Source organism: Mauremys mutica, chromosome 11 (genome assembly GCF_020497125.1).
Source record: "Mauremys mutica isolate MM-2020 ecotype Southern chromosome 11, ASM2049712v1, whole genome shotgun sequence".
Taxonomy (NCBI): Eukaryota; Metazoa; Chordata; order Testudines; family Geoemydidae; genus Mauremys; species Mauremys mutica.
The window spans coordinates 56,522,682-56,546,156 of record NC_059082.1 but is presented as its reverse complement, the minus strand read 5'-3'; the positions used below and the strand labels follow the sequence as shown (position 1 = coordinate 56,546,156).

The following is a 23,475-nucleotide window of genomic DNA, read 5'->3' as shown; positions in this document are numbered from 1 at the left end:
ACTCTATTGCCCAGTCCTGCTACGACTGGGGGTAGATCCACCTGCCACCCTTCCGGTCAACCAGGGTGGAGAGAAAAATGCTAAACCCCTCTCCAGTTCTCAGACTTACTGCAGCTGAGAGTAGGCTCACCTTTAATCATGCAATCCTCAACATATAACACTAACAGTACCAAACAAAAGAAACACAAAATAACAAAGGTAAAACAGATAGATGGTGTAAATTCTATAGGGCTCCCCTATTCTCAATTGCTCACCAAACTGTGACAAATCTGTTACCAATTTATCTACTGCAGGACGTTGGGGGAACACACCATATAATCAAATTTTAAAGCTTAATTAAAAATAATAAAACAACAATGAAGAGTGTTGGGAACGCTCCCACATTACTCAGGAAGAACATGAATGCTTCAACCCTTAAGCCACTTTAATACTCACACATGTCCAAACTGGCCACATCTGTATAACGTTCAGAGAAGGGGAATAGGCAGACGGGAGATTATCCTGTATACAGCTTGTCCAGAATTTCCAACATGCTTCCGCTCTTGGGAGAGCTGTTTTTTACACCCTGGAATCTCCTGCAGTGTCTCTTTCAGAGAGTCCAGTTCAAGTGGCTTCTCCAGTTTCACCAAGTCAAGCTGAATTTCAAATTAACCCGTTCCTAGACAAATTGCTCACACTGTGTCAGAGGCTTTTCTTTGGTGATTAAAAGCTCCTTTGAAATATATGATCTTATCTAGATTGAAGGTACCTTCTAATGGGCATTGTTTAGATAGATTTTCACGCGTGTAAAGATTCCAATTCTTTAAATACCTGCAGGTTTTAAGACCATAATGTACGTACATGTAACATGCTGGGGTACCCTTAGGGGGTGAGGTGGAATATTTAGACTGTCCCTCCCCCATTTTCCACACACACACACACACACACACACACACCAAGGCCATTATTTCCTATTACCACGATGCATCATATCTTGCTGCACAGTCAATAAATTCAGATGGCGTGAGCCCAAGAGAGACAGACGTCCCCACGGACAGTCTTCCTCCCAGTGTGGCTCTGGGGCATATGCTGGGGGATTTTTACAAGAGCTCTCCATACAGCTTTAAACATACAGCTCCAAAAGCTACCTGGTTCCAGAAATCTTCTTTCAATCTTTAAGTATTAGAGACAATGGGGCGTCCCCCAGACACTTACTGCCAAATTGTTCCATTTTGTAAGGGGACTCTAACCCCTCTTCCCCGCGTCAAGGTAAAGGGACTCTAACCCCCACCTCCCGCGTCGAGCGCTCACTTACCTCTCCAGGGGACTCGAACACCTGGACTGGGACTCAAACCCAGGCTGGGACTCTAACCCAGACTACTTGGATCCTGTGCAAACCTGGACTGGGACTCTAACCCAGACCTGGACTGGGACTCTAACCCAGACCTAAGTTGTCAGGGACTCTAACCCCGACAATCTGCACTGGGACTCAAACCCAGGCAACCTTAACCCTACTCAACGGGTAGGTGGATGTTGCTGGATTTCTACGAGCTTCAGCTGGTTCACAGAACTCGCCTTATCGCCGACGCAGAGATCAGATTACCAGGCAAGGCTCCTCTAAATCAGAGGATGCGCGCTGCGTTGCCTCAAAGTCTGATCCCCCGCCGGAGAGTCAGACAAAGTCCCGGCGGAGTCGCCAAAGATGTCGGGGACTCGAACCCCAACAGCGAAGTTCGTTGTCTGACCGCAGAGAGACCAGGCAACACCAGCAAGGTCCGATCAAAAGTTCTTTATTGATAAGTGCACGTATCAGTAAAGAACAGCTCGTATCCGAAAAGAACCAGCCCCCCCTTTACAGCTTAGTATAGCTTATATAGACAGTTTTATTACGTCATAAATCATTTACTTAAGCAATCCACCCCCTTTGTCTAACAACTAGAAATTAGACACCTTTTAATATATACGCATGCCTAGTCTCTACAGCATTATATTATTAATATCTCAACAAGCGCCAAAGGTTAGGAATGTGAGGGAGTTAAAAACACACCGAACACTAAACCAGGGAGTTAGTCAGAACTGTGAGATGCTTGTGTTTCTTATCGGTCCTTCAAACACTGTGTCTTAACACAACACAGCTGGCATCAGCCCCCTCACTTATCTTGCTCTTTCCCAGGGCTTTGTGAGACAATTCTGCCTGTCAGTATTTCACTCTGGGTTTTCCCAGAAACCTCTGCTAGCCTGATTTTAGTCAGGTTGGCACAACTGGTTTTGTGCTACATCTTTATTCAGGCCTAACAACGGTGAACCACTGATGATTACTCTCTGGGAACGATTTTCCAACCAGATAGGCACCCACCTTATAGTAGCTCCTTCTAGGTTGTATTAATGGGGTTCATGGCACGGGGTCATTGCTGACTGTGAACTAAGCAAGAAAGCCGAAGTTTGTCTAGCAGCCAAGAGGCATTTTCCATCCCTGACCTCTTCTTTCAGGGCACGCTTTCCTTGGGCCTCCCTTAAATACTGCTTGCGGGGCACTGCCCACTGGTTGTTCAGTGTATTAGGGCTGGTCTACACTGGAGGTGGGGGGATCGATCTAAGATACGCAACTTCAGCTATGCTATTTGCGTAGCTGAAGTCGAAGTATTTTAGTTCGACTTAGCTGGCCGTCCTCACGGCAGCGAGTTGACTGCCGTGGCTCCCCCGTCGACGCTGCTTACTCCTCCTGCCGAGGTGGAGTATGGGCATCGATTTGCGGATTGATTTATCACGTCTAGACGAGACGCAATAACTCAATCCCCAATAGATGGATTACTCCCTGCCAATCCGGCGGGTAGTATAGACCTACCCTTAGTCTCTTGTTAGTATTGAAAGCCTTCATTGATATAAGCGACAAAGAGTCCTGTGGCACCTTATAGACTAACAGAAGTATTGGAGCATAAGCTTTCGTGAGTGAATTAGCTTTTGTGGGTGAATTCACCCACAAAAGCTTATGCTCCAATACTTCTGTTAGTCTATAAGGTGCCACAGGACTCTTTGTCGCTTTTTACAGATCCAGACTAACATGGCTACCCCTCTGATACGTTATTGATATAGGGTCAGTGCCCCTTAGGAACTGTCTGCTGCTGCCCTGTGTTCTGTGAGAGGATTAAGATCAGCAAATTGGAGCTACTGGTCCTTCCCCAAGATAGGATCTTGAGGAATGGAAGCGGAGCCTTATCATGCTTTCAGCCCTCGAATGTCCTTACTCACTAGTACATCCTCTGTAAATCAAGGTTCATGACTCTGTAGCATTTTACTCTTGTTGTTTTTGGGTCAGGATTGTAACTCGCTGGCTGGAGGAAGTTTTACAGATGCCGACTCTGATAAATTTTAGCTATTTCTAAGGTACCCAAGAGGCCTTTGGCCTTGGATGGCTGAAATTAAACATCAGTACTAAAGGACATTTTTATGACTAAGATGTGCATGGATTTGTCCATCAAGAACTTAATTAACAAATGTGTCTGAAATTGTGTTCTAATTGAGACCCTACTGTAATCAATAGGTGGATGGAATAGCAGTTAAAACAACCCTAGCCTAAAAGCATGTCTACATTATAGACTTACGTCGACCTATGTTATGTCGACTTACAGACACTGCAGTAGTTACTGCTGATGTCCACACTGCCCTCCTTCTGTTGGTGGTGCATGTCCTCACCAGGAGCACTGTCACCCACTGAAGAGTGGGGAAGGGGCTGAGAGCCAGGGCGCTCAGCTCCACACAGCTCCCTTCCAAGAACCCTGTAGCCACCGGACTTCTTGCCTCCCTGTTCTGCACCGGGAGTCTGGGCGGGGCCGGGGACAGAGGGGGATCAAGCACCCACTGCTGCCATTAGAAGTCAGTGCCTATGCACATGCGAGCCGTGGGTTGAGAACCGCTGCTATAGTGTGTACACTGACATAATTAGGTCAACGTTAGCTGCCTTAAATATACCTAACTGTGTAGTGTGGATCAGGACTATGTAACAAAATAACCAACCAACCAAGACCTGCAGGAATATAAATGTACCCCACCCTCTCTGAGAATCCCAGCCATTCCAAGCCCCTCAGCTTTTCTTCTCTGATCAGGCTTGTTTGATTTATACTCCCTTCTGTCAATCCCCAATCATAATTCTTCATATTAATTTTGATTAGGGCAGTGAATCAGGTTCTGCAGAAGTCACAGGAAACCCCCAAATAGTAACACTTGGATTGTATCAAACAAAGCCAGAGAACTTTGGATGTGTTTTTTTTGTGTGTTTTACTTCTTAAGGTCTCATGTGACATGTATGAAGTTATAATATCTGAGATCTGATGTCCAGGAATTCAAGGAAGACAAGAATTTATGTGGGTGCCATAAGTAGCTCCCCGGAGGTATTTAAAAAGCTCAAGAAAAAAACAAGATAAATACTAGAGCCTGTGCACATCCTAGTCTTTTTCTCCCATCTCCTCCTGTCTGTGCATTCTCCTTAATAAAGGGATGTACCATCATGGAAACAGAAACTGGTTAATTATTAAAATCTCTGTGCTTTGAGTTAAAATGGCCTTGGACAGAGGGATGTGTTTATGATGTGGTTTTATCTGCTTTAGAAAAAGGTCCAGGGTACCCTAGGAAACTGAGCAAAACAAACTGCTGCTGTGTAAGTCACCTTGGATATGTCAGTCTGTGACATTGCAGGTACCATATGCCACTTGGTGTAAATTCATGCGTGGATGAGTAAATTGCCCCAAATTCTACATATTGAGATTTGAGACTTCTAAACCAAAAGGTGCCTGTTCTGAGCTGTAGATTTTTAACAAGTTCATAGAAATATTCCAGACACAGTTAGGCTGGAACTGTGCTTTAAGTGACAAAATAACCAACTAACCAACACTTGTGTGAATATAAATATGTCTCACCCTCTCCAAGAATCCCAACCATTCCAAGTCTCTCAGCTGTTCTTAAACATCTGCAAAAACATAGCATGCGCTGAAGATCGATACACTGTCTGATCTGGACTGATCAACAAAGGATGAGAACCAAGCCAGTCTGTGTGTGCCCTGAAAATGGAAGAAGTTTTAAAGCTTAAAAGTGGTTTAAACAGTTGATATGGTGTTCGTCTTCTTCGAATGACTGCACATGTGCATTCTACTCTAGATGTGCATGCACCCTGCGCACAGTCACCAGAAATTTTTCCCTCAGTGGTACCCATCATGGTGGATCAAGCGCCCTTTGCTGCCACACACTGTTTGCGCCAATATAAAGCGCCCAGCCAATCCTGCGCCCTCTCAATTCTTACCGCCTGTGACGGTCGCTGGAACTGCTCTCCTTGCATTTGCAAGTTCTCCCAGTGGACTTTCTCTTTTTATTGTACATAACTAATTTACTAAAACTAACTATCGTGTTTATTGGAGTTTTCATCTGATTCCCAGTACTGAGGGAGGCCTCGGTCACCGGGCTTCAAGCCCTGCATCTCCTGCAACAAGGCTATGCCCTTGAGCAACTAGCATTCAAGCTACTTGAAGTGCCTGAGGGATGCTTATACTGGGGACCATTGCTAGATCTGCAAGGACTCAGACGGAAAACGATCATGAGGCCAGGTGGAAGATCCTGCTCACGGAGGTGGCACCGAGACCTTCATCTGAGCCAGGCCAAATGCCTCAGCATCAGTAAGGAGTGCTCCTCCTACCTTACCAGAGTCCCGGCACCAATCACCATCTCCAGAGCCCAAAAAAAGACATAAGAAACAGCGTGCCAAAAGGGGGCATCCCCAGCACTGATTCCCATGCCTGGCAGCCTTTAGAGTAGAGTGTGATCTAAACCAAAGCACTCCTCTACCTCAGATCCATAGAAGCTGGCACCATTGATTCTGGCACCTGCGTAGGCACTGTCAAGTCTGGTACTAGAAGAGCTTCTATATTGGTGGCACTGTGCAGTACTGACACTATTTTGGTACCTGCCACACCGGAAGAATTTGTAGCTGCCAGGGACCTTCTCTTGCTGTCGGTACCAGTATTGTCAGCAGTACAAGAGTCGGTGTTATTGGTACTGGTGGACAGGAGTGAACTAGCTGGGTCATTTCAATGCGAAGGGCACAGCACCATCAGAAGGGAAACCTGCAATGCTTGCTTCAATGTGGACCTCTCCACCCCGTCACTGATCTCTGATGTGGTTGGGAACAGCACCTCTGCGGTCACTAGAGAGAGACACATCCTCTTCAGAATCGGAGATCGGGTCTTACTCTTCCCATCCTTGAAACCATTCTTGCTACTCCTTTAGGCATTTCCACCCTTCCATGGGTCCAGGCACAGGAGTACCATTGAGTGGCTGGCCAGGAGGTCACTGGGGACCTACACCAGTCCAGTGGCCCTTTTGGAACCTGTGGGGGGTTTCCCCCAGTTTCCAGGGCATATTCCAGGTGCTCCTATTCAGTGGCCTCTGAAAGATGGGTAGCACCGTCCTACTAGTACCAAGCCCAGTATCAAACTCAAAGAGCCAGTTCAGTGGGATCCTGCTGATGCAGAAAGGGAAGAAGAGCACCCACAGCCAGTGCTGGCTTCCTCCTCTGATGAAACAATCTCAGGAAGGGACGTGTCGTCTCCCCCAGATGATTATAAGGCTCACCAAGAGTTGTTAAAGATGGTGGCCCTGAATCTGAGGGTACAAATGGAGGTAGTGAAAGAGTCCTCCCACAGCCTGGTTGACATTTTAGCCACTGTGAGCCCTTCTAAAATAGTTCTGCCTCTCAATGAGGCCATTATGAACCAGTTAAGACTCTGTGGCAGACCCCCGCATCCCTTCCTGCCTCCTTCAAAAAGGGCTGACAGAAAATATTATGTTCCCATCCAAGCTTATGAGTTCCTTTAAACCTATCCCCCCGGAATGCCAGTAAGAGAGAGAGACAGGATCAATTCAGGACTCAAAGAAATTAAACGTGTTCAGTAGGAGAGTTTATTCTGTGGGGAGGTTACAACTCAGAATTGCAAACCAGCAGGAGCTGCTGGGCAGGTCTGATTTTAACATGTGGGATTCCCACAAGAGGCTAGGCAAGACTTCTCCTTGCTAGTGGACGAGGGAAAAATCGATGGCAAGGGTCTCTTTCCAGGCTGTTCTGGATGCGGCTGACTCAGCTGCCAGGTCCATGGCTTCAGCGGTTGCCATACACAGGAGTTCATGGTTACAGTCCTCTGATCTCCCGCAGGAGGTCCAACAGACTGTTCAGGATGTACCCTTTCAAGGAGCCTTGCTCTTTTTGTGACTCCTTCTGTTGTTCCAAATTCTGCTCCCAATGAGGTCATAGTCCAGGTTCCATCACAGACACCTTCCTGCTACCTTGGACAGGACAGCTTTATTATACTTTTCCCCCAATCCCACTCTTATACAGAGTGCCGCTAAAGATCAAGCGGGACCAGTCCAAGTTATTCTGATAGCCTCAGCATGGCCCTGCCGACACTGGTTCTCCTCTCTGCTAGACCTCTCAGTGGCGACTCCAGTCCCACTCCCATTGTACCTGGACCTGATCTCTCAGGACCATGGCTGGCTGCTCCACCCAAACCTGAGTTTCCTTCATTTAATGGCCTGGAAGCTCCCTGGCTAAATCCCAGAGAGCAGGCTGCTCAGAGCAAGTTTGCCAGGTCCTTCTAGATAATAGAGAGCCCTCCATCAGGACTACTTACCTCTCAAAATGAAAGCTGTTCTAAGTCTGGGTGTCCCAGTCCGGAGTCTCACCCATGCATTCATCCATCCAAAACATTGTCGCACCTGAAACAGTAAGGCTTAGCAATTTCTTCTGTCAAAGTTCATTTGGCAGCAATATTAACTTTCCTCCTGAGGGTGGATAACCAGTCTGCTTTTCAAATGACATGTCAGTCAGATTCCTCAAAGGCCTCAAGTAAGGGAGTCCGTTCCCCCTTGGGACCTGATCCTGGTCTTGTCAAAAATTATGGGACCCTGTTTGAGCCATTAGCAACGTGCTCTTTATTACACCTCTCCTGGGAGGTGGTTTTCTTAATTGCGATCACTTGGGCCCAAAGAGTCTCTGAACTCCATGTCCTCACATCGAAGCCACTGTATGCAGCCTTCTTTAAAGATAAGGTGTATTTACAGCCTCACCCCAGTTTCCTCCTGAAAGTGGTTTCACAATTTCATAGCAATCAGGCAATTTACTTACCTGTCTTTTACCTGAAACCTCGTGCAAATAAGAATGAACGATGTCTTCACTCACTGGAGGTTAGATGGGCTCTAGCTTTCTACATAGAAAGAACTAAACCGTTCTGGTGGTCGACCCAACTAACCTTCCATGGCTGTACCGGACAGGATGGAAGGTCTCCCAGTCTCTTCACAGACAGCCTTGTCCTGGATGTCATCAAGGAGGGCGAGGCTGCCATCCTCTTGGCTTTGGGGAAAGTCCTTCATGTTGCAGTGAATCTCTTTGCCTACTCTCTCCCCAAATGGAACCTCTTACCACCCCAGAAGTGACTGTTCTTAAGAGCTGAAAGGTTTTTCTTTTAATGTGTTCAGTGGTTTTGTAAAGACTCTTTCTAAGGAGATGTACTCAGAGAGGATTGGATCCATATCATGTTTGACTTGCTGTAAGCTACCTCATTCTAGCAAACTCCCAAACCTGATTCCACCAAAGGATCAAACCTCTCATTGTTTCCCGCTATAACGTATCTCAAGCTTTTGTTGGCACTTAGTGGTTAACAGGTATTTTATGAAATGGAGTCTTATCCAAATGTGCACCCAACAGGCGCATCTGGCTGGTTAACTAGTGTTATAACCAACATCTTTGTCCTAGCCCTCATTCAAAAGGTGTTTGCCAGTAGGACATTTCCATCTCCTGTAAAAAGAGCTAGGCGGAAATCCTCAGATTTGCTAACACTTCTCCTAATACATATAGGTAGGAATGGTATAGTAGTTAAGCCATTGGACTAGACTGGGATTTGAGAGACCTGATTCAGTTCCTGACTCCCAGCCACAGACTGATTGTGACACCTTGGGCAAGACACTTATTTACCATGTGCCACTGAAAAATGAGGATTGCCCTTCCCTACTTCGCTGTGGTGAAAGTAATCCTCCCCCCAATGCCCACACACCTACTACCTTTGTTCTTTTGACCAAGGGTGTTTTTATACTAATACTTCAGGTTTGCAGTTTCATATTCAGGATCTGGTTTTCACAGGCTTTCTCCATATCAGACAACTGGTTGAGGTCAGCTGAGAAGTTGTCCCATCAGATCTGAACTTGTTTATTACTGAATTTGTGCAAACAGTACAGTCCCCTCAGCTGAATTTATTTCAGGTTCTTTCCTAGTTAAGCTGCTGCTGTTTGGTAAACCACATGGATGAGAGCAGTATAAGAACCAGGGTAGAACAGCCCCAGAGTTTTCAAGGAGGCGCAGGATCTGGGCTTTATGCTTCATCTGAAAATGATACCGCCAGCAGCCCAGGGCTACCTACCATCATTATTATTCATATAATGCTCTAAGTAAATAAACATTTGATCAGTGGAGTCAAGGCAAGATATTTTGAAAGGCAACATGGAGAGGTAGAGAAAATAGCACCTTTGAACAATTCATTCAAAAACTGCCTACCTTTCCTCTTGTTACATTTCCACCTGCACATACCAGTAAACTTGTTCTCCATGGTTTATGTGCTTCTGTGTCTCAGAAAGAAATTAAGACCAAGCATCCTGTGAAAGCCCCAAGAGACTCTCATAAATTATTCCTGTTTTGTCTTTCCATGGCTGTAGGAAGAAGAGTTTAAATGGCTTTTGCAAGAGGAGGTTCATGGTGTCCTGAGACAGCTGCAGGATATTCTGAAGGTAACGAGCCAGTTCCAGCCATGCATAGGGAATTTTCAGTTGCTTTTTTCTGGTTGCTGTTTTGTTCTGTGTGAACACAATGCTGGGGTGGCAGCCCTGGAGAGCAAAGATCTCTCTTTATCCCCAAAGAAAATATATTAAAAACAATTTAAAAAACCCTACATGCGTGCTAATAAGCTGACCAGAGGACTCCCCCAACCCTAACATGAGCTCTGGCAGGAGCAGCCCTTTAAAACCCCACTCAAGGGGTTTCCTTGTGGTTTCAAGTTCATCGCAGCTTCAGCTCAGAACAAGACCACAGTCTTATGGGCCCCAGTCCTTCCAACCCTTCCCTAAGGATTGGGTCCCTTCTTGGACCAAGGGACTTGTCTGTTTACTTAATCAGGAAGAAGGCCCTGAGCTAAAACAAGGCTGTTTATCCAAAAATCCTTTCTTGGTCTGGTGGTCCCTGGAGAATCCAGTTTGAACAAGCATATTTGCACCTCTCCAGGAGTGGCTTTACATTAGCATCCCTCTCCTCCTAGAAGAGTTGCATACAATGCCACAATAACACCTACACAATTGCATTTTTAATACAATGGACCCCATAGGTTGAAATCTAATTCAGTATGGTTTAACTTAATTCAGTAAAGTTAATCTTAATCCCGTAAAGTTTGTCCAGGCTATTGCAGAATTTTGTTGGTCAGTCACAGTGTCAGCTCCCTTTGCTGTTGTGCAGGAGGCTTCTCACAGATTTGCTTTGCCTGTTGGTGGCACAGAAGGACCAGTCAAACAGGAGAACTTTATGCTGGGTACTTCAAGGTAAGTGTTTGTTCTCCATGTGCACGTTTGGTCTTGGGATCCTCCTTTCGTAGGAAAGGAGTGGGGAGGATGTGGAGGATTGAGGCAATTCATTCCCATTTTACACAGATTCTCCTGTTGTTGCTATCCCCCATTTAACATCTGGACACACTAGAACACTTCCATAGTTGAGCACATCCACCTTCTAGTGACCCAGGTGCCTGGCTTGCAGAGCACAGAAGCTGATTTACTTTGGTGCACAATTATACCTCCTTTCCTACAACGTCTGTGACAGTTTGGCTTTATTTGTCTCTTCTCGCCTGCTGCTCTCCTAGCTTACTTTAATCATGTGCATGTCACATCTTCCTCCCTCCCCCATTTCATCTGCTTTGTTACATAACATGGAGATCTGAATGCAGTGGCATTTAGAAAAGCAGCAGTTCGAGGCTAAGATAAGAGCCCCTATCGGACAGCTGTAGCTGGGAGTTACCCGCCCTGTGCTCTGTAAATCCCACCTTACCTGTTGTACTGTATTACCCCCACAGCTGAGTGGTTGGGTCGATAGCTGAATATCTGCTTCTAAATAGATGTTGAAATATTCAGCCATAATTTCATTATTTGAGCCTTTACTGCTGCAGATTTCCAGCCCTTTAAAAAAGAGACTGTCGCTCTGAGGAAAGCCTGATGATATTTTGCTGTTTATGTTGTAAAAGGCAGTTATCCAATGCTCATTTAATCATTGTTTAATAACCTTCTAAAGAATGAACACTTGGCTTTCCCATCTGTTTTGCTTTCTTGCCATTTTATCAAACATTAATTGTATTTGCCTGGTAAAATACACATACCTGTCCTTGTTTACTCTATTTATATGCATTAGCATCTTTGGTAATGTCCATGCAGGATGGGAAGTTCATTTCTTTGATCCCATAAGAATAGGGCACTCAAAAAAATCACTCCTTTGGTAGGGTTAAATAAAATTAGATGCTTCCCATCAGATGAAAGTACTTTTAAAACGTATCACATTTTAGGCTTTGCCAATTTCCTGTTTGATTCTTTAGTGGTCATATTCTGATTCATTACATCACTGCAGAATAGTTAGATCGGTTCTCACCATGTTCAAAGTGTGAAAAATGAGGAGACCCTGTCTAGCACTTACAGCTGGAGACCTGGACTCAAGGAATCTGAAGTCTGTTCTTGGCTTTGCTGCTGATTCTGTGTGTGGCCTTGGGCAAGTCCCTTAACCTCTGAGTCTTAGTCTCCCCAAATGTGAAATAGGAATAACATTTACCGACCTCACAAAGCAGTGAGAGATCTGGATGAAAGGTGCTGTATAAGTGCGGTTACTACTAAACTGCATCTGTAATAGTCACCGTTTCTGAGCCTCCAGTCCAGCTCTACTTCTGTAGAGTTACACAGTAGACAGTGAAACAAGCTTCCACAAAAGTTCTCAGAGCAGCTGTGGAGCAAGGGATTCTGGTATCCAAAGGGGAAAATCTGTGGACGTTTATAGTGTGTGCAGAGATTGTCTGTGTCCATTCCTCCAGATGTTTCTCTCTCCTGTCAACTATCACTTCAATCTACTTTGGGTTGAACTGCAACAAGTTTGTCTCCATCCGGAGACTGACCTCCCAGCATCTGAGAGAGACCTGTGAGATCATGGTGTCTGTGTTAAATGAAATGGGCTCATAAAGTGAAGTCCTTAAAGCCCAGATACTTTAGTCTCCTGTTATTGCTTCATGTAAACATGTAACAGGATTGGTGAGAAGGTGGGACCTTTGCAGAAGGTGACCAGTTACCCAGCGCTACTCTTCAGCTTCCTTTATGGCATAAGCAGAAAGCATACACAATGTCAGATTATAACCTAGTTTGTGACTTGCGTCCCTGCTGTTAGTGCCAGAACTGTAATGTTTAAACAAAAGGTGTTAATGTTTAAATGGTGAACAGAGTGTGGATTGTTAATACAGGGAGGAAACTAGTTTAGGATGAGATCTTAGTGCTCTAAGCAGGTCAGTTACACAAGAGAGCAACTCTCAAGCAATATTATAGTTGCTGGCAGGAGGCTTGATCTAAGGCCTGGTCTACACTACGAGTTTATTTTGAATTTAGCAGCGTTAAACTGAATTACGCTGCACCTGTCCACACAACGAAGCCCTTTATTTCGATATAAAGGGCTCTTAATATCGATATCTGTACTCCTCCCCGACGAGGGGAGTAGCGCTGAAATCGGTATTGCCGTTTCGGATTAGGGTTAGTGTGGCTGCAATTCGAGTATTGGCCTCTGGGAGCTATCCCACAGTGCACCATTGTGTCCACTCTGGACAGCAATCTGAACTCGGATGCACTGGCCAGGTAGACAGGAAAAGCCCCGTGAACTTTTGAATTTAATTTCCTGTTTGCCCAGCGTGGAGGTCTGATCAGCACAGGTGACCGTGCAGTCCCAGAATTAAAAAAGAACTCCAGCATGGACCGTATGGGAGATACTGAATCTGATCTCTGTATGGGGAGATGAATCAGAACTCCGTTCCAATAGACGAAATGCCAAAACATTTGAAAAAATCTCCAAGGCTATGATGGACAGAGGCCACAGCAGGGACTCAACACAGTATGTCTACTGGATGCTGCTGGCAGACGTGGTGCTGCAGCGCTATACAGCAGCATCCCCTTCCCTTCCCTTGCCTTGCAGACGGTATAGTAGGACTGATAGCTGTTGTTGTCGTCCCGTGAGTGCTCCTGGCTGGCCTCGGTGAGGTTGGCCGGGAGCGCCTGGGCAAAAATAGGAATAACTCCTGGTCATTCTCTTCTTTAAGTTTTGTCTCCTGGAGATTCACTCCTTCCTGGAATATCATAGCAGCTGGAGGCTGCCCTCCCCTCCCCCCCTTTGATCTCTGCTTGCAGAGGCAATAAAGTCAGTGTTGTTTCTTATTCATGCATTCTTTATTACTTCATCACACAAATGGGGGGATAACTGCCACAGTAGCCCAGGGGGGTGGGGGAGGAGGGAAGCAACGGGTGGGGTTGTTGCAGGGGCACCCCCTAGAATGGCATGCAGCTCATCATTTCTGTGGGATGTCTGGGGCTCTGACCCGGAGTGTCTGTTTGCCTCTCTGGTTCTTTAGTAGGCTTGCCTAATATTCTAGGCAGGACTGACTCTCCCTTTAGACAAAATTTAAAGAAGAGAATGACTTGGGAAGTCATTCCCATTTTTGTCCATGCGCCCCCGACCGACCTCACCAAGGCCGGCCAGGAGCACCCATGACAGCAGCAGATGGTACAGTATGACTGGTAACCGTCATTGTCAACTTGCAAAGCAGCAGACGGTACAGTAGGGCTGGTAACCGTCTTTGCTAACTTGCAAAAGGCAAGGGGATGCTGCTGTGTAACTCTGCAGTACCCCGTCTGTTAGCAACATCCAGTACACATACGGTGACAGTAGAAAAAAGCTGAACGGGCTCCATGGTTGCCATGCTATGGCGTCTGCCCAGGCAATCCAGGGAAAAGGGCGCGAAATGATTGTCTGCCGTTGCTTTCACGGAGGGAGGATTGACTGATGACATTTACCCAGAATCACCCGCGACACTGTTTTTGCCCCATCATGCATTGGCATCTCAACCCAGAATTCCATGGGCGGGGGAGACTGCGGGAACTGTGGGATAGCTACCCACAGTGCAACGCTCCGGAAATCAACGCTAGCCTCGGACCATGGACACACACCGCCGAATTAATGTGCTTAGTGTGGCCGCATACACTCGACTTTATACAATCTGTTTCCAAAAATCAGTTTCTGTAAAATCAGAATAATTCCATAGTGTAGACATACATTCTCACCACCTACTCTTAGGGTATCTCTCTAGCTGAGCTGTCCACAGGACATACTAGGCCCAGCACTGGAGAGCTCCTGTGTGCCCACCTGGGAGTGGGGAAGGTCCTTGCTGCCCTCTGCTGTGTTACATTTTGGTTGGTAAAGGTGAAGGCTGGTCACCTGTTCTTGCAGTCAGCCTCCTGTGACTCTCACTGTTTGGAACTGTTTTGTCATTCCAGCGCAGACCAGGTGAAAGGAGCGTTGATGCTGCAGGGCGATGCTCTCTGCCAAGCTGTGAGTACCAATCCACACCAATCACTTTGTGCTAGCACTGGGGTGAGCAAGTGCTGAATACCTGTATTCTTCTCTTTTCTGATCAGCGGTGAAGCATGCTCCATGCCTTTCTTCCCCTGCTAGACTTTGCTCCGTCCGATGTCAACAAGCAGGAAGATGTGTCAAGCTCACTGGGGCTGGAGCTGCCCTCTATGGTGGTAATTGGCTGGTTGCTGTCTAGTGATGGCACCTCGGTACCACAGTGATTGCATCTTGCCATAGCTTTGGTTGGTTTTACAATAGGCTCTGGTATCAGCCAAACTCTGCCAGGCAACTGGATGAAGATGCAGCCAAGTCTGTGCCTAAACAAGGCAGTTCTTGCATAGCTGACATGCTGCTGAGACATGATGCCAGGGGTTGAAATCTGCATCTAGGAAAATCTGAGTGCAGAGATGCGGAGAAGGAAGATTCTGTCCTTACACGTGTGTTCTATCCTAGTGGGGTGTGTTCTCTCCCAGTTAGGGAGTGGCACCTTGATTAGCTGCAGTCCAGTCTTAATATGCATGATGTATAGTCTTAGATCTGTTTTAACTCAGCCTTCCAAAACTGCCACTCACTCACCTGGGACAGTTCATTATTTATGATGACCGAGTGAAATATCATTATCAGTGTTTTGCAATATTATAATCTCGACAGTAGGTATTGCAATAGACCCTTCTTAGTTGATGGGTTTCTCACCTATGTTGCCCCTTAGCTCTATCATCAGAGTTCCCTCAACACCACCTAAAATGAACTGGCAGTCTCCTCTCTGGGCCCAATTCAGTAATGTTGTCATTTACGTCTTGCATCTCCCTCTCATAGAAATAAGAATAAGGCAAAAAACTGGCTGAACCTGGAAAATGCCCCCACTCAGCAGTCAGTGTCGATGGATCTGTTGGAGATGAGATACATGGCTTTGAAGGGGTATGAGCATACCCCTTTTGCTCAGGAGAAGCCCTGCTCTGAGTTTTGTGGGGGAGCTCCTCTCATCTCTGCCTTTTTCTCTCTCTCTCTTTTAAAGGATATTAACTTGAAAATGCCCAGGAATAACCAGCTCCTGCACTTCACATTCCGCGAAGACAAGCAGTGGAAATTGCAGCAGGTATGGTTATCAGGAGTCTTCCTGGTGTTGAGTTTGTGCCCTCCCTGCAGCCTGTATAGGCCCTTTCTTTCAAAGAGGAAAGGGCTGGTCCTCATTGTGGTTCTCCAGCCACCAGAACCCACCTTCCTTTCTTTATTCATTGGAGTTTGATAGAGGAGGGGGCAGAGATGTGAACTAGTTGGGATTAAGGCTTTAGAAGAAAAAGGAGTGGGTGCTACTAGTTCCTGAGACATTGATGAGCTGAAAGCTCTCTGGGTTGGGGTGCTGAGCCTGTGAAAGGAGTGCTCAGAGCACCCGGGTTGTAGCTGTCTCTCTCAATGCCTGTTGAATCTTGGCTGGCTGAACAGAGAACAGTTCATCCGGCTCTGAGCTGGCTCACAATTCTGCTCTCATTCCCTGTATGAAATCATGTCTTCTCCCTTCTCCTCACTAACAGCATATGACAGTGCCTCAGGGTACGTCCAGACTACCCGCCGTATCGGCGGGTAGCGATTGATTTTTCGGGGATCGATATATCGATCCCCGAACGCGCTCCCGTCGACTCCGAACTCCACCAGAGTGAGCGACAGTAGCGGAGTCAGCATGGGGAGCCGCGGACGTCGATTCCGCGCCTTGACGACCCGAGGTAAATCGATCTAAGATACTTCGACTTCAGCTACGCTATTCACAAAGCTGAAGTTGTGTATCTTAGCTCAATATCTCCTCCCTCCCCCCCCCCAGTGTAGACCGGCCCTTAGACTCTAACTATAACTGGATTCTTCAGTCGGAATAAAACCAGATAACACCATTGAATCCAAATGGGAAGAATTCTGAATCTCTTCTTCAGACTGGTATCGCTTGCCATTTCTATTGCTGGAATAGATCTGGCTTCTGGAAATCTAGTGCCCAGTCTCATGGAACTAAAGTTTCCCACTATTGCTCTGAAGTTTAAAAACTGACACTGGGGTTCTGTGCTATGTAGGTCCTTATACAATGTCTTCGATTTTTTTTTATAAGCATATTTGGACTTTGGTAGTTTGTTTGACACGTCAATCTACAGCAAATTGAGAATTCTAATTTACTGGCATTTTAAACATGTTAGCTAATTTTAAACATGTTAGCTACTCTGTGGTAGGTGAATCAAGCCCTGAGTTGATCTGGGCTTTGAATCATCAACGCTTATGGTTGTGTTGAGTTGTTTGTGTTTTGCAGACAAGGGAGCTTTTGTGATGCACTCAGCAGTGTTGCCTCTATATAAGTGACCCTTTTGTGTTGCTGCTCTATTGATATTCTTCCACCATCTCTTAAGCACAGCTCCCACCTTGATTTACTTTGGAAGGACTTGGTCTCTTAACGTTAGACAAGGAATACGAGAGCCTAACGGAGGCAGAATAATAGTATTTCGTGAGATTATGGGGAGACCCTTGTCCTGTTTCTCTCAGAACAAGCCTCCGATAGTGAAATATCCCGAGTTTCTTCCATGAAGGAGTGGGCCTTGCCAATTGGAGGAAGCGCTGTGAAAATTGTGATGGCTGTGTCACTCCAGGGCCGCCCGGGGGGGGGGAGAGGCGCAAAGGGGGCAATTTGCCCCGGGCCCCCCAAGAGAACAGCTGAGGCTCCCGTCTCCGTCCCGCTCCTGGAGCCCTAGCACATCAAGCGGCGTCCTCAGCTCCCTCCGCTCGCCGTGGAGCTCACAGCCCCGCCCCCTCACCACGCGACTCTGAGCGGGACGGAGCTCAGGCCCCGCTGGAGACACGCTGCGGCTGTTCAGCGAGGCGCTGAGACTCCGGGCGAGGAGGGAGCCGGGGGTAAGAGGCTGGGGCCGGGGGGGTTGGCTAAGGGGCAGGGAGTCCTGGGGACAGTCAGGGCACAGGGAGGGGGCAGAGGTTGGGGGAGCGGTCAGGGGGCAGGGAATGGGGGGGTTGAATTGTGGGTGTTCTGGGGGGGGTGTGGATAGGGTCAGGGCCGCCGGTGGGGGGGGGGGGCAAGAGGGGCAATTTGCCCCAGGCCCCACACGAGAGTTTTTCGGGTCCCCTGTAGCAGGGTCCTTCACTCGCTCCGGGGAGCCCGGAAAACTCTTGCGGGGCCGGGCGCAGGAGCTTCTTCGCTCCCGGTCTTCGCTGGCGGGGGGGTCCTTCCGCTCCGGGGCGGAAGGACCCCCCACTGGCGAATTACCGCCGAAGCGGGACCCGCCGCCGACGTGCAGCCCGGTCTGCGGCGGTAATTCGGCGGCGGGGGGCCCTTCCGTTCCGGGACCCGCCGCCGAAGTGCCCCGAAGACCTGCGGCGGGGACCCCCCCGCCGCCGAATTAACGCCGAATACCGGGCTGCACTTCGGCGGCGGGGGGTCCCCGCCGCGGGTCTTCGGGGCACTTCAGCGGCGGGTCCCGGAACGGAAGGGCCCCCCGCCGCCGAAGACCCCGGGCCCCCGGAATCCTCTGGGCGGCCCTGTGTCACTCCAGAGCCTAGTGGCATAAGCTGCTTCCAAGTCTGTTGTTCTGGAATATTCCTGGAGGTGGGGGATCTGGAGAGTAGTGTCCTGTGATGCCATGTCACGAGTGCCAGCAGTATCTAAGCTGCCAGCTGCGTGCACCATAATGGTGGTTTTGCACTGGAGATGTTTCCTCCATCTAGAGACGCCCTCCTCCGAGTAACAAGCCCGCTGCTGAGACTTCTGAGCTGTGTGTTCTGGGGAAGCAAGTGCAAGTCATACGAGAGCTTTTCTTGTAAATCTATCCAGAGCCTGCACTAGGTAAGGTTCAGTATAGCACTCGGGAGAGTTGTGCCGAGATTTGGGGGAGAAAGGAAGCTTCAGACTACAAGCTTCCCATGAACAAAGTCCAAAGCTCTGTGTCTGTCTGTTTCACTGTTACATTTGCAACTGGCATCTAGAACTTGTCTGAAAACACTAGCGAAACATGCCCTTCACAGCGTCCTGCGCTAAACTTGATGAAGTGCTTTTCTCTACACACCCACTACCTCTTACCCTAACTTGTGCCTGCCTTTTCTGTGTTCATCCTCCCTGTTCATTAATGCCTTCCTCTGTTCCAGCTCCCACACCGGCCTCTGGTGCTGAGAGTCCGAGTCTCACCCCCACTTGGAGTTGCTCCTCTGCTCTTCTCCCCCTGCCAGTGAACCCTTTCTTTACGTTGTTTTTCCTCACTCGTGTTATGAGCCGGATTGCTCTGTTAATGGACCATATGCTGCAGTTTCTCTTGGTTCACAGGGTTTCATGCTAGATGTGCCTCAGGTCTATTCTATCAAAGGTTGCTCAAGAGGCAAGCCCCAGTGATGTGTTCCCCTGTACCCAAATGCTACAGCAGCTACTCTAGGGTGTTGGTAATCCGCTGTTCCAATGAACCTTAAAGTTAGAAATCAATGCTTTCTGTTCTCTTAAAGTATTCACATGTTGTATTGGTGTTAGCTCTATGGCAATGATTCTTAAGAGCAGCCACTGTAATCAGATCACAGCTGAAGAAGTCAGAGACTGGGCAAAGACAGTAGCCAGAATGTACTCTGAATGCCCTGTATCCTAGACAGTGGGAATGCCTAGCTGGAAAGCAACGTCTCACTTTTGTTTCTGGCCCCGATTGCTCACGAGATCTGACTACCTGATATCACTGTTCCTTCAAACCAGCAGGCCCCAGACTTCAGACGATTGTTTCTTAAAATGCCCGGTCTGATACACCAATACATTTTATGATCTGAATGGCAGAGGTAACAGCTTTCTTTAGTGGTGAGTGCCAAGTGCCCAGGGGAAAATGCCGTCAGTATTATGGGATGATCAACATTTCCTTTCCTGTCTGTGCAGTGGTATAGGATGGATTCTGGGAGACAACAGTGGGATAATCCACCTTTTAGCATTACTTCAGAGGGAGCAGATTTGACAGGGCTGCATTTTGTACCTTTGCAGATCCAGGATGCTAGGAACCACGTTAACCAAGCAATTTACCTGCTCACAAACCGAGATGTAAACTACCAGTTCAAAACCGGCTCCGAGGTCCTCAAGGTGAGCAGAATGCTCTCTGGGAGGTGGGGTAAGAGGGCAAACTCTCCAATTCCATATTTCTCCCTTCTTTTTAATGCGGCTGCGCTGTGTTGTGTTTTTTTGTCCTGAGTTGAAATCTCTGCAGAGACTGGTCACACAAGGTAGTGCAGGGATGTAAACCCAGGTCCCAGGCTACCGTCCTAGCCACTGGACAGGTTGGCTGTAACTTCTCACCACATCAAGTGTGAGAGAGAGCCTGTTCTGTTTTTACTTGGCCACCAACCCTTTTTCTCCCCCTTGGGAGAAGATGAGTCATAGTGCAGAGTGCCTTAACGTTCTAGTCATGAGCTCTGTATCAGATGAACACAGTTCTCCCAAAATGCTGGGTTGGGCATTCTTCCCAAAATAGGGACTATATCTGAGGAAATTCACCTTCAAGGTGCAATATTCCTGCCAGGTGAAAAAGCCACCACTGTCGCAGAGTCATAGGAAAGAGCTTGCTCTACAAATGCTCAAGAGTGTGCATAACTTATTCACGTGAGTAGTTTCATTGACATCCATGTGATGATTCACATGAGTCAAGTTCTGCACATGCAGGATTGGAGCCCATCAGAGCAATTAGGCAACATGTTTCTCTTCTTTTGTATATAAAGCTTCTAGAAGAGCTTTCAGTGTCTTTAGATCCCTCTTTGACTGTCAGCACTTAAAATCTTTAAATTATTTTCTCTACTGTTTCTTACATAAGGCACAACGGGCTTTTTTTTTTTTTTTTTTTAAACTGGAGTTGGCGGTGACTTACCCTGAAGAGGGGTAAAGTGGGGTGGAGGAGAATGTGGGCTGACACTTCTGTAAACATTCTTGTCCTTTTTATGTAAGGCTGCATGACAGTGGTACATTTTTGCCAGCGAAATTACACTTATAAACAGCAATTTTCTTTCCCAGTAAGTCTCTGAATTCCTGCTCCTCCTTTCTTAAAGCAATACAGTCTCTCTCCCAGCCCAGCTTGAGCAGGTTCATTTTGTTTCTAACTCTGTTGCCAAGGAGGGTGTAAATTTAGCGTGAAGATTTCACAGTGGGCTCATGTAGGTCATGAGGTTGGTGGGGGGGGACAACCTGGGAGGGAGAATGACTCGGATGCAAATACCTTTCTGCTGTTTAGAAGAAATTGCAGAGCAAATTATGATGCTTGGTGTCATTGTAAGGATGCCGGGAGAGGTCTGTGGCATGAGTGACTCTCTTTAAAGCAAGCTACTTGGTTAGGATTCAGAGCAACAGAATATCCAGGAGCTCCAAGCTCTTCCAATGGCAGATCCTGTAGAAAAGCAGAGACTCTTATATGAAACGTGAGCACTTTCTGATCTGGAAGCTTCTTCCGGTGACAGTAAGTTGTTGACAGAGCATTGGAGTGATGCCATTAGGCTGATGTGGTTTTGTCGGGAACATCAGCAGGGAGATGCAATTGACAGAACGTCGTCCCCGTGGGTAACATGAAGAGGCCTTTGCTCTCTAGGGGCCTGAGCGAGAGCTGCTTGCGTCTGTTTGAGCCTCGGGCGGGAGTGTGTGTGTAGAGTTGACGCCCTGCCTTGAATCAGTGCAACTCCTTGATGCAGTTTCCCCTGTAACAACTCATGTGTGTTACCCAGGCTTTTCAGCTCGCCCTCCAAAGCTACATCATCGCCTTCAACAGGAATATGTGTTTTCTTTCCTAGCTGATGGATGCGGTGATGTTACAGCTGACACGAGCTCGGAACCGGCTCACTACTCCAGCCACCTTGACCCTACCAGAAATTGCCTCCAGCGGCCTTACGGTAACCTGATATCACTCTTGGCCTGTACAGCCCGCTCCCTCTCTCCACCCTCTTGTGAGGGCTTGCATGTCCCTCCACAATGGGGACATGGTTTGCTGTATTCTTATCTACCCTTGTTGTACCCAGTGTTAGAGAATCCCCTGTTTAGTCTTGTATAACTTCTGTTGTATGGAAGCAGATGTAGACCCTGTGCTCAGTATTGGTCGTCGGTCTACCTTTCTCTGCTGCAGAGAGCAGCAGACCTGGGCTTAAAGAGCCCACAGCCAGGAGAAAGGGTTTTGGCTTTGTCAGCTGGGCTTCTCCAGGGCAAAACTCTAAAGAGAGACAAACTATGGAGTCTAACTCCCATCTCCTCTGTTCTCTTACACACTTACACAGTGTTGGTGCAAGAGCTGTCTAGAAGTCAGGTGCAACAAGAGAAATAGCCATCATGTATGGTCAGGTCCCTATTCAAGTCTCTCTATAAAACATAGCTTTTCTCTTTTACCTAAAGCTGTTAATGTCTCTCTGCCTCTCTTTTTTTTTTTTTTTTTTAATGGAAGAGACTGTACGGTAGTATTACCCTAGCTTTAGAAACAGAGGGTCCTGTCACTGATGCAGAAATCATTTTTATTTTCTCGCAGAAAATGTTCACCCCTGCTCTGCCCTCGGACATCCTTGTGAATTTTTACATCAACCTAAATAAGCTGTGTTTGACTGTCTACCAGCTCCATGCACTGCAGCCCAATTCCACCAAGGTAGTCTCCTTTCTTCACCTTTCCCAGTCAGAGCAGATATGGGCTAAAAAGAGGAGATCTCAGTTCCGTGGATGATGCTGACACCTCATGACGTGAGGTGGTGAGATCTCCAGAGCATGGGATGAGTGTGCTTAGTGTTAGGTACCTGGAATTAGGTCAGAATGCAGCCAGAATAACTGGTCCTCCTGGAAGTGCAAACCTAGGTTTGGGCATGATGATTTAGCAAAGATGGAGCTATTTGAGTGACCCTCAGAGGGGATAATCACTAAATTTACCCACATGATATTTTATTTTAAAAAAATGTGTTTGGGTCAGTTCCTTTATAGTGTTAAAGGGACACAGTCAAGTTAATTGATGTTTTTCTAATAAAAATCCCTTATCTGTGTTGCAAATACATATTAGATTATTTAAACCAAAGGAATTTTAAAGAGCTAATTTCATTTTCACGATGTTGTTTTACCATTTGCATTTCTCAGCTTGGACAGTGGAAATAAGGCTAGTCGGTTTCATTTGGTTTATAACCAGTTTCTAGTGAGTTTCACACTCAGATTCTCAGTGGTGCTGTGTTTTGGGATGCAAACCCTGCAGGGCGATGGATTTTGTTTTCAAAAAGTTTCTGGGACTATTCGTAAGGTGCAGGAAGGGACCAGATGCTAGAGGCTCGTTGGCTCTGACTTTTGCTCACTCTTAACTCCTGTGCATACACCTGCCCATGTTTCTTGATATCAAACCACTGTCTCCCTGTATATAGCAGTAAATGTGAGTCTCAGCTGCATTTTGTCAGTACATCCTGACAAATCATTTGATTGTATTTTTTTTCCTTATGTCTGATTTTAAGTGACTTAATTTCTCTCTTTCATCCTTTGTGTAGAACTTCAGACCTACTGGTGGGTCTATTCTGCATAACCCTGGAGCCATGTTGTAAGTACTGTCTTCTGAAGGGTTGTATAGCATGTGTAGGAGAGAGTCATGTCCGACGCTGACTCATGGCCAGAACACAGTCATTAGCATTAGCTCTGCTTATGAATTGCTTTGAACTTTTGGCCAAGAAGAGCATCTGTTAGGCCAGGTCAACACTACAGACTTATGTTGGTATAACAGCGTCACGCAGGGGTGTGGAAAATCCACACCCCTGAGAGACGTAGTTATACCAACCTAACCCCAGGGGTAGCCAGC

General features: G+C 47.0%; 1 protein-coding gene across 1 annotated transcript in view; it reads left to right on the top strand.

The window, feature by feature from the left end:
* The window catches only part of ROGDI (rogdi atypical leucine zipper), a 33,851-nt gene that overhangs the window by 6,008 nt on the left and 4,368 nt on the right, over nt 1-23,475 (top strand). Inside the window, exons 2-9 of the mRNA XM_044979701.1 lie at nt 9,724-9,795; nt 10,514-10,596; nt 14,614-14,668; nt 15,708-15,788; nt 19,680-19,775; nt 21,464-21,562; nt 22,186-22,299; nt 23,171-23,220. Of these exons, the coding sequence (XP_044835636.1) occupies nt 9,724-9,795; nt 10,514-10,596; nt 14,614-14,668; nt 15,708-15,788; nt 19,680-19,775; nt 21,464-21,562; nt 22,186-22,299; nt 23,171-23,220 (650 nt within the window). The remainder of the gene's footprint in view (nt 1-9,723; nt 9,796-10,513; nt 10,597-14,613; nt 14,669-15,707; nt 15,789-19,679; nt 19,776-21,463; nt 21,563-22,185; nt 22,300-23,170; nt 23,221-23,475) is intronic.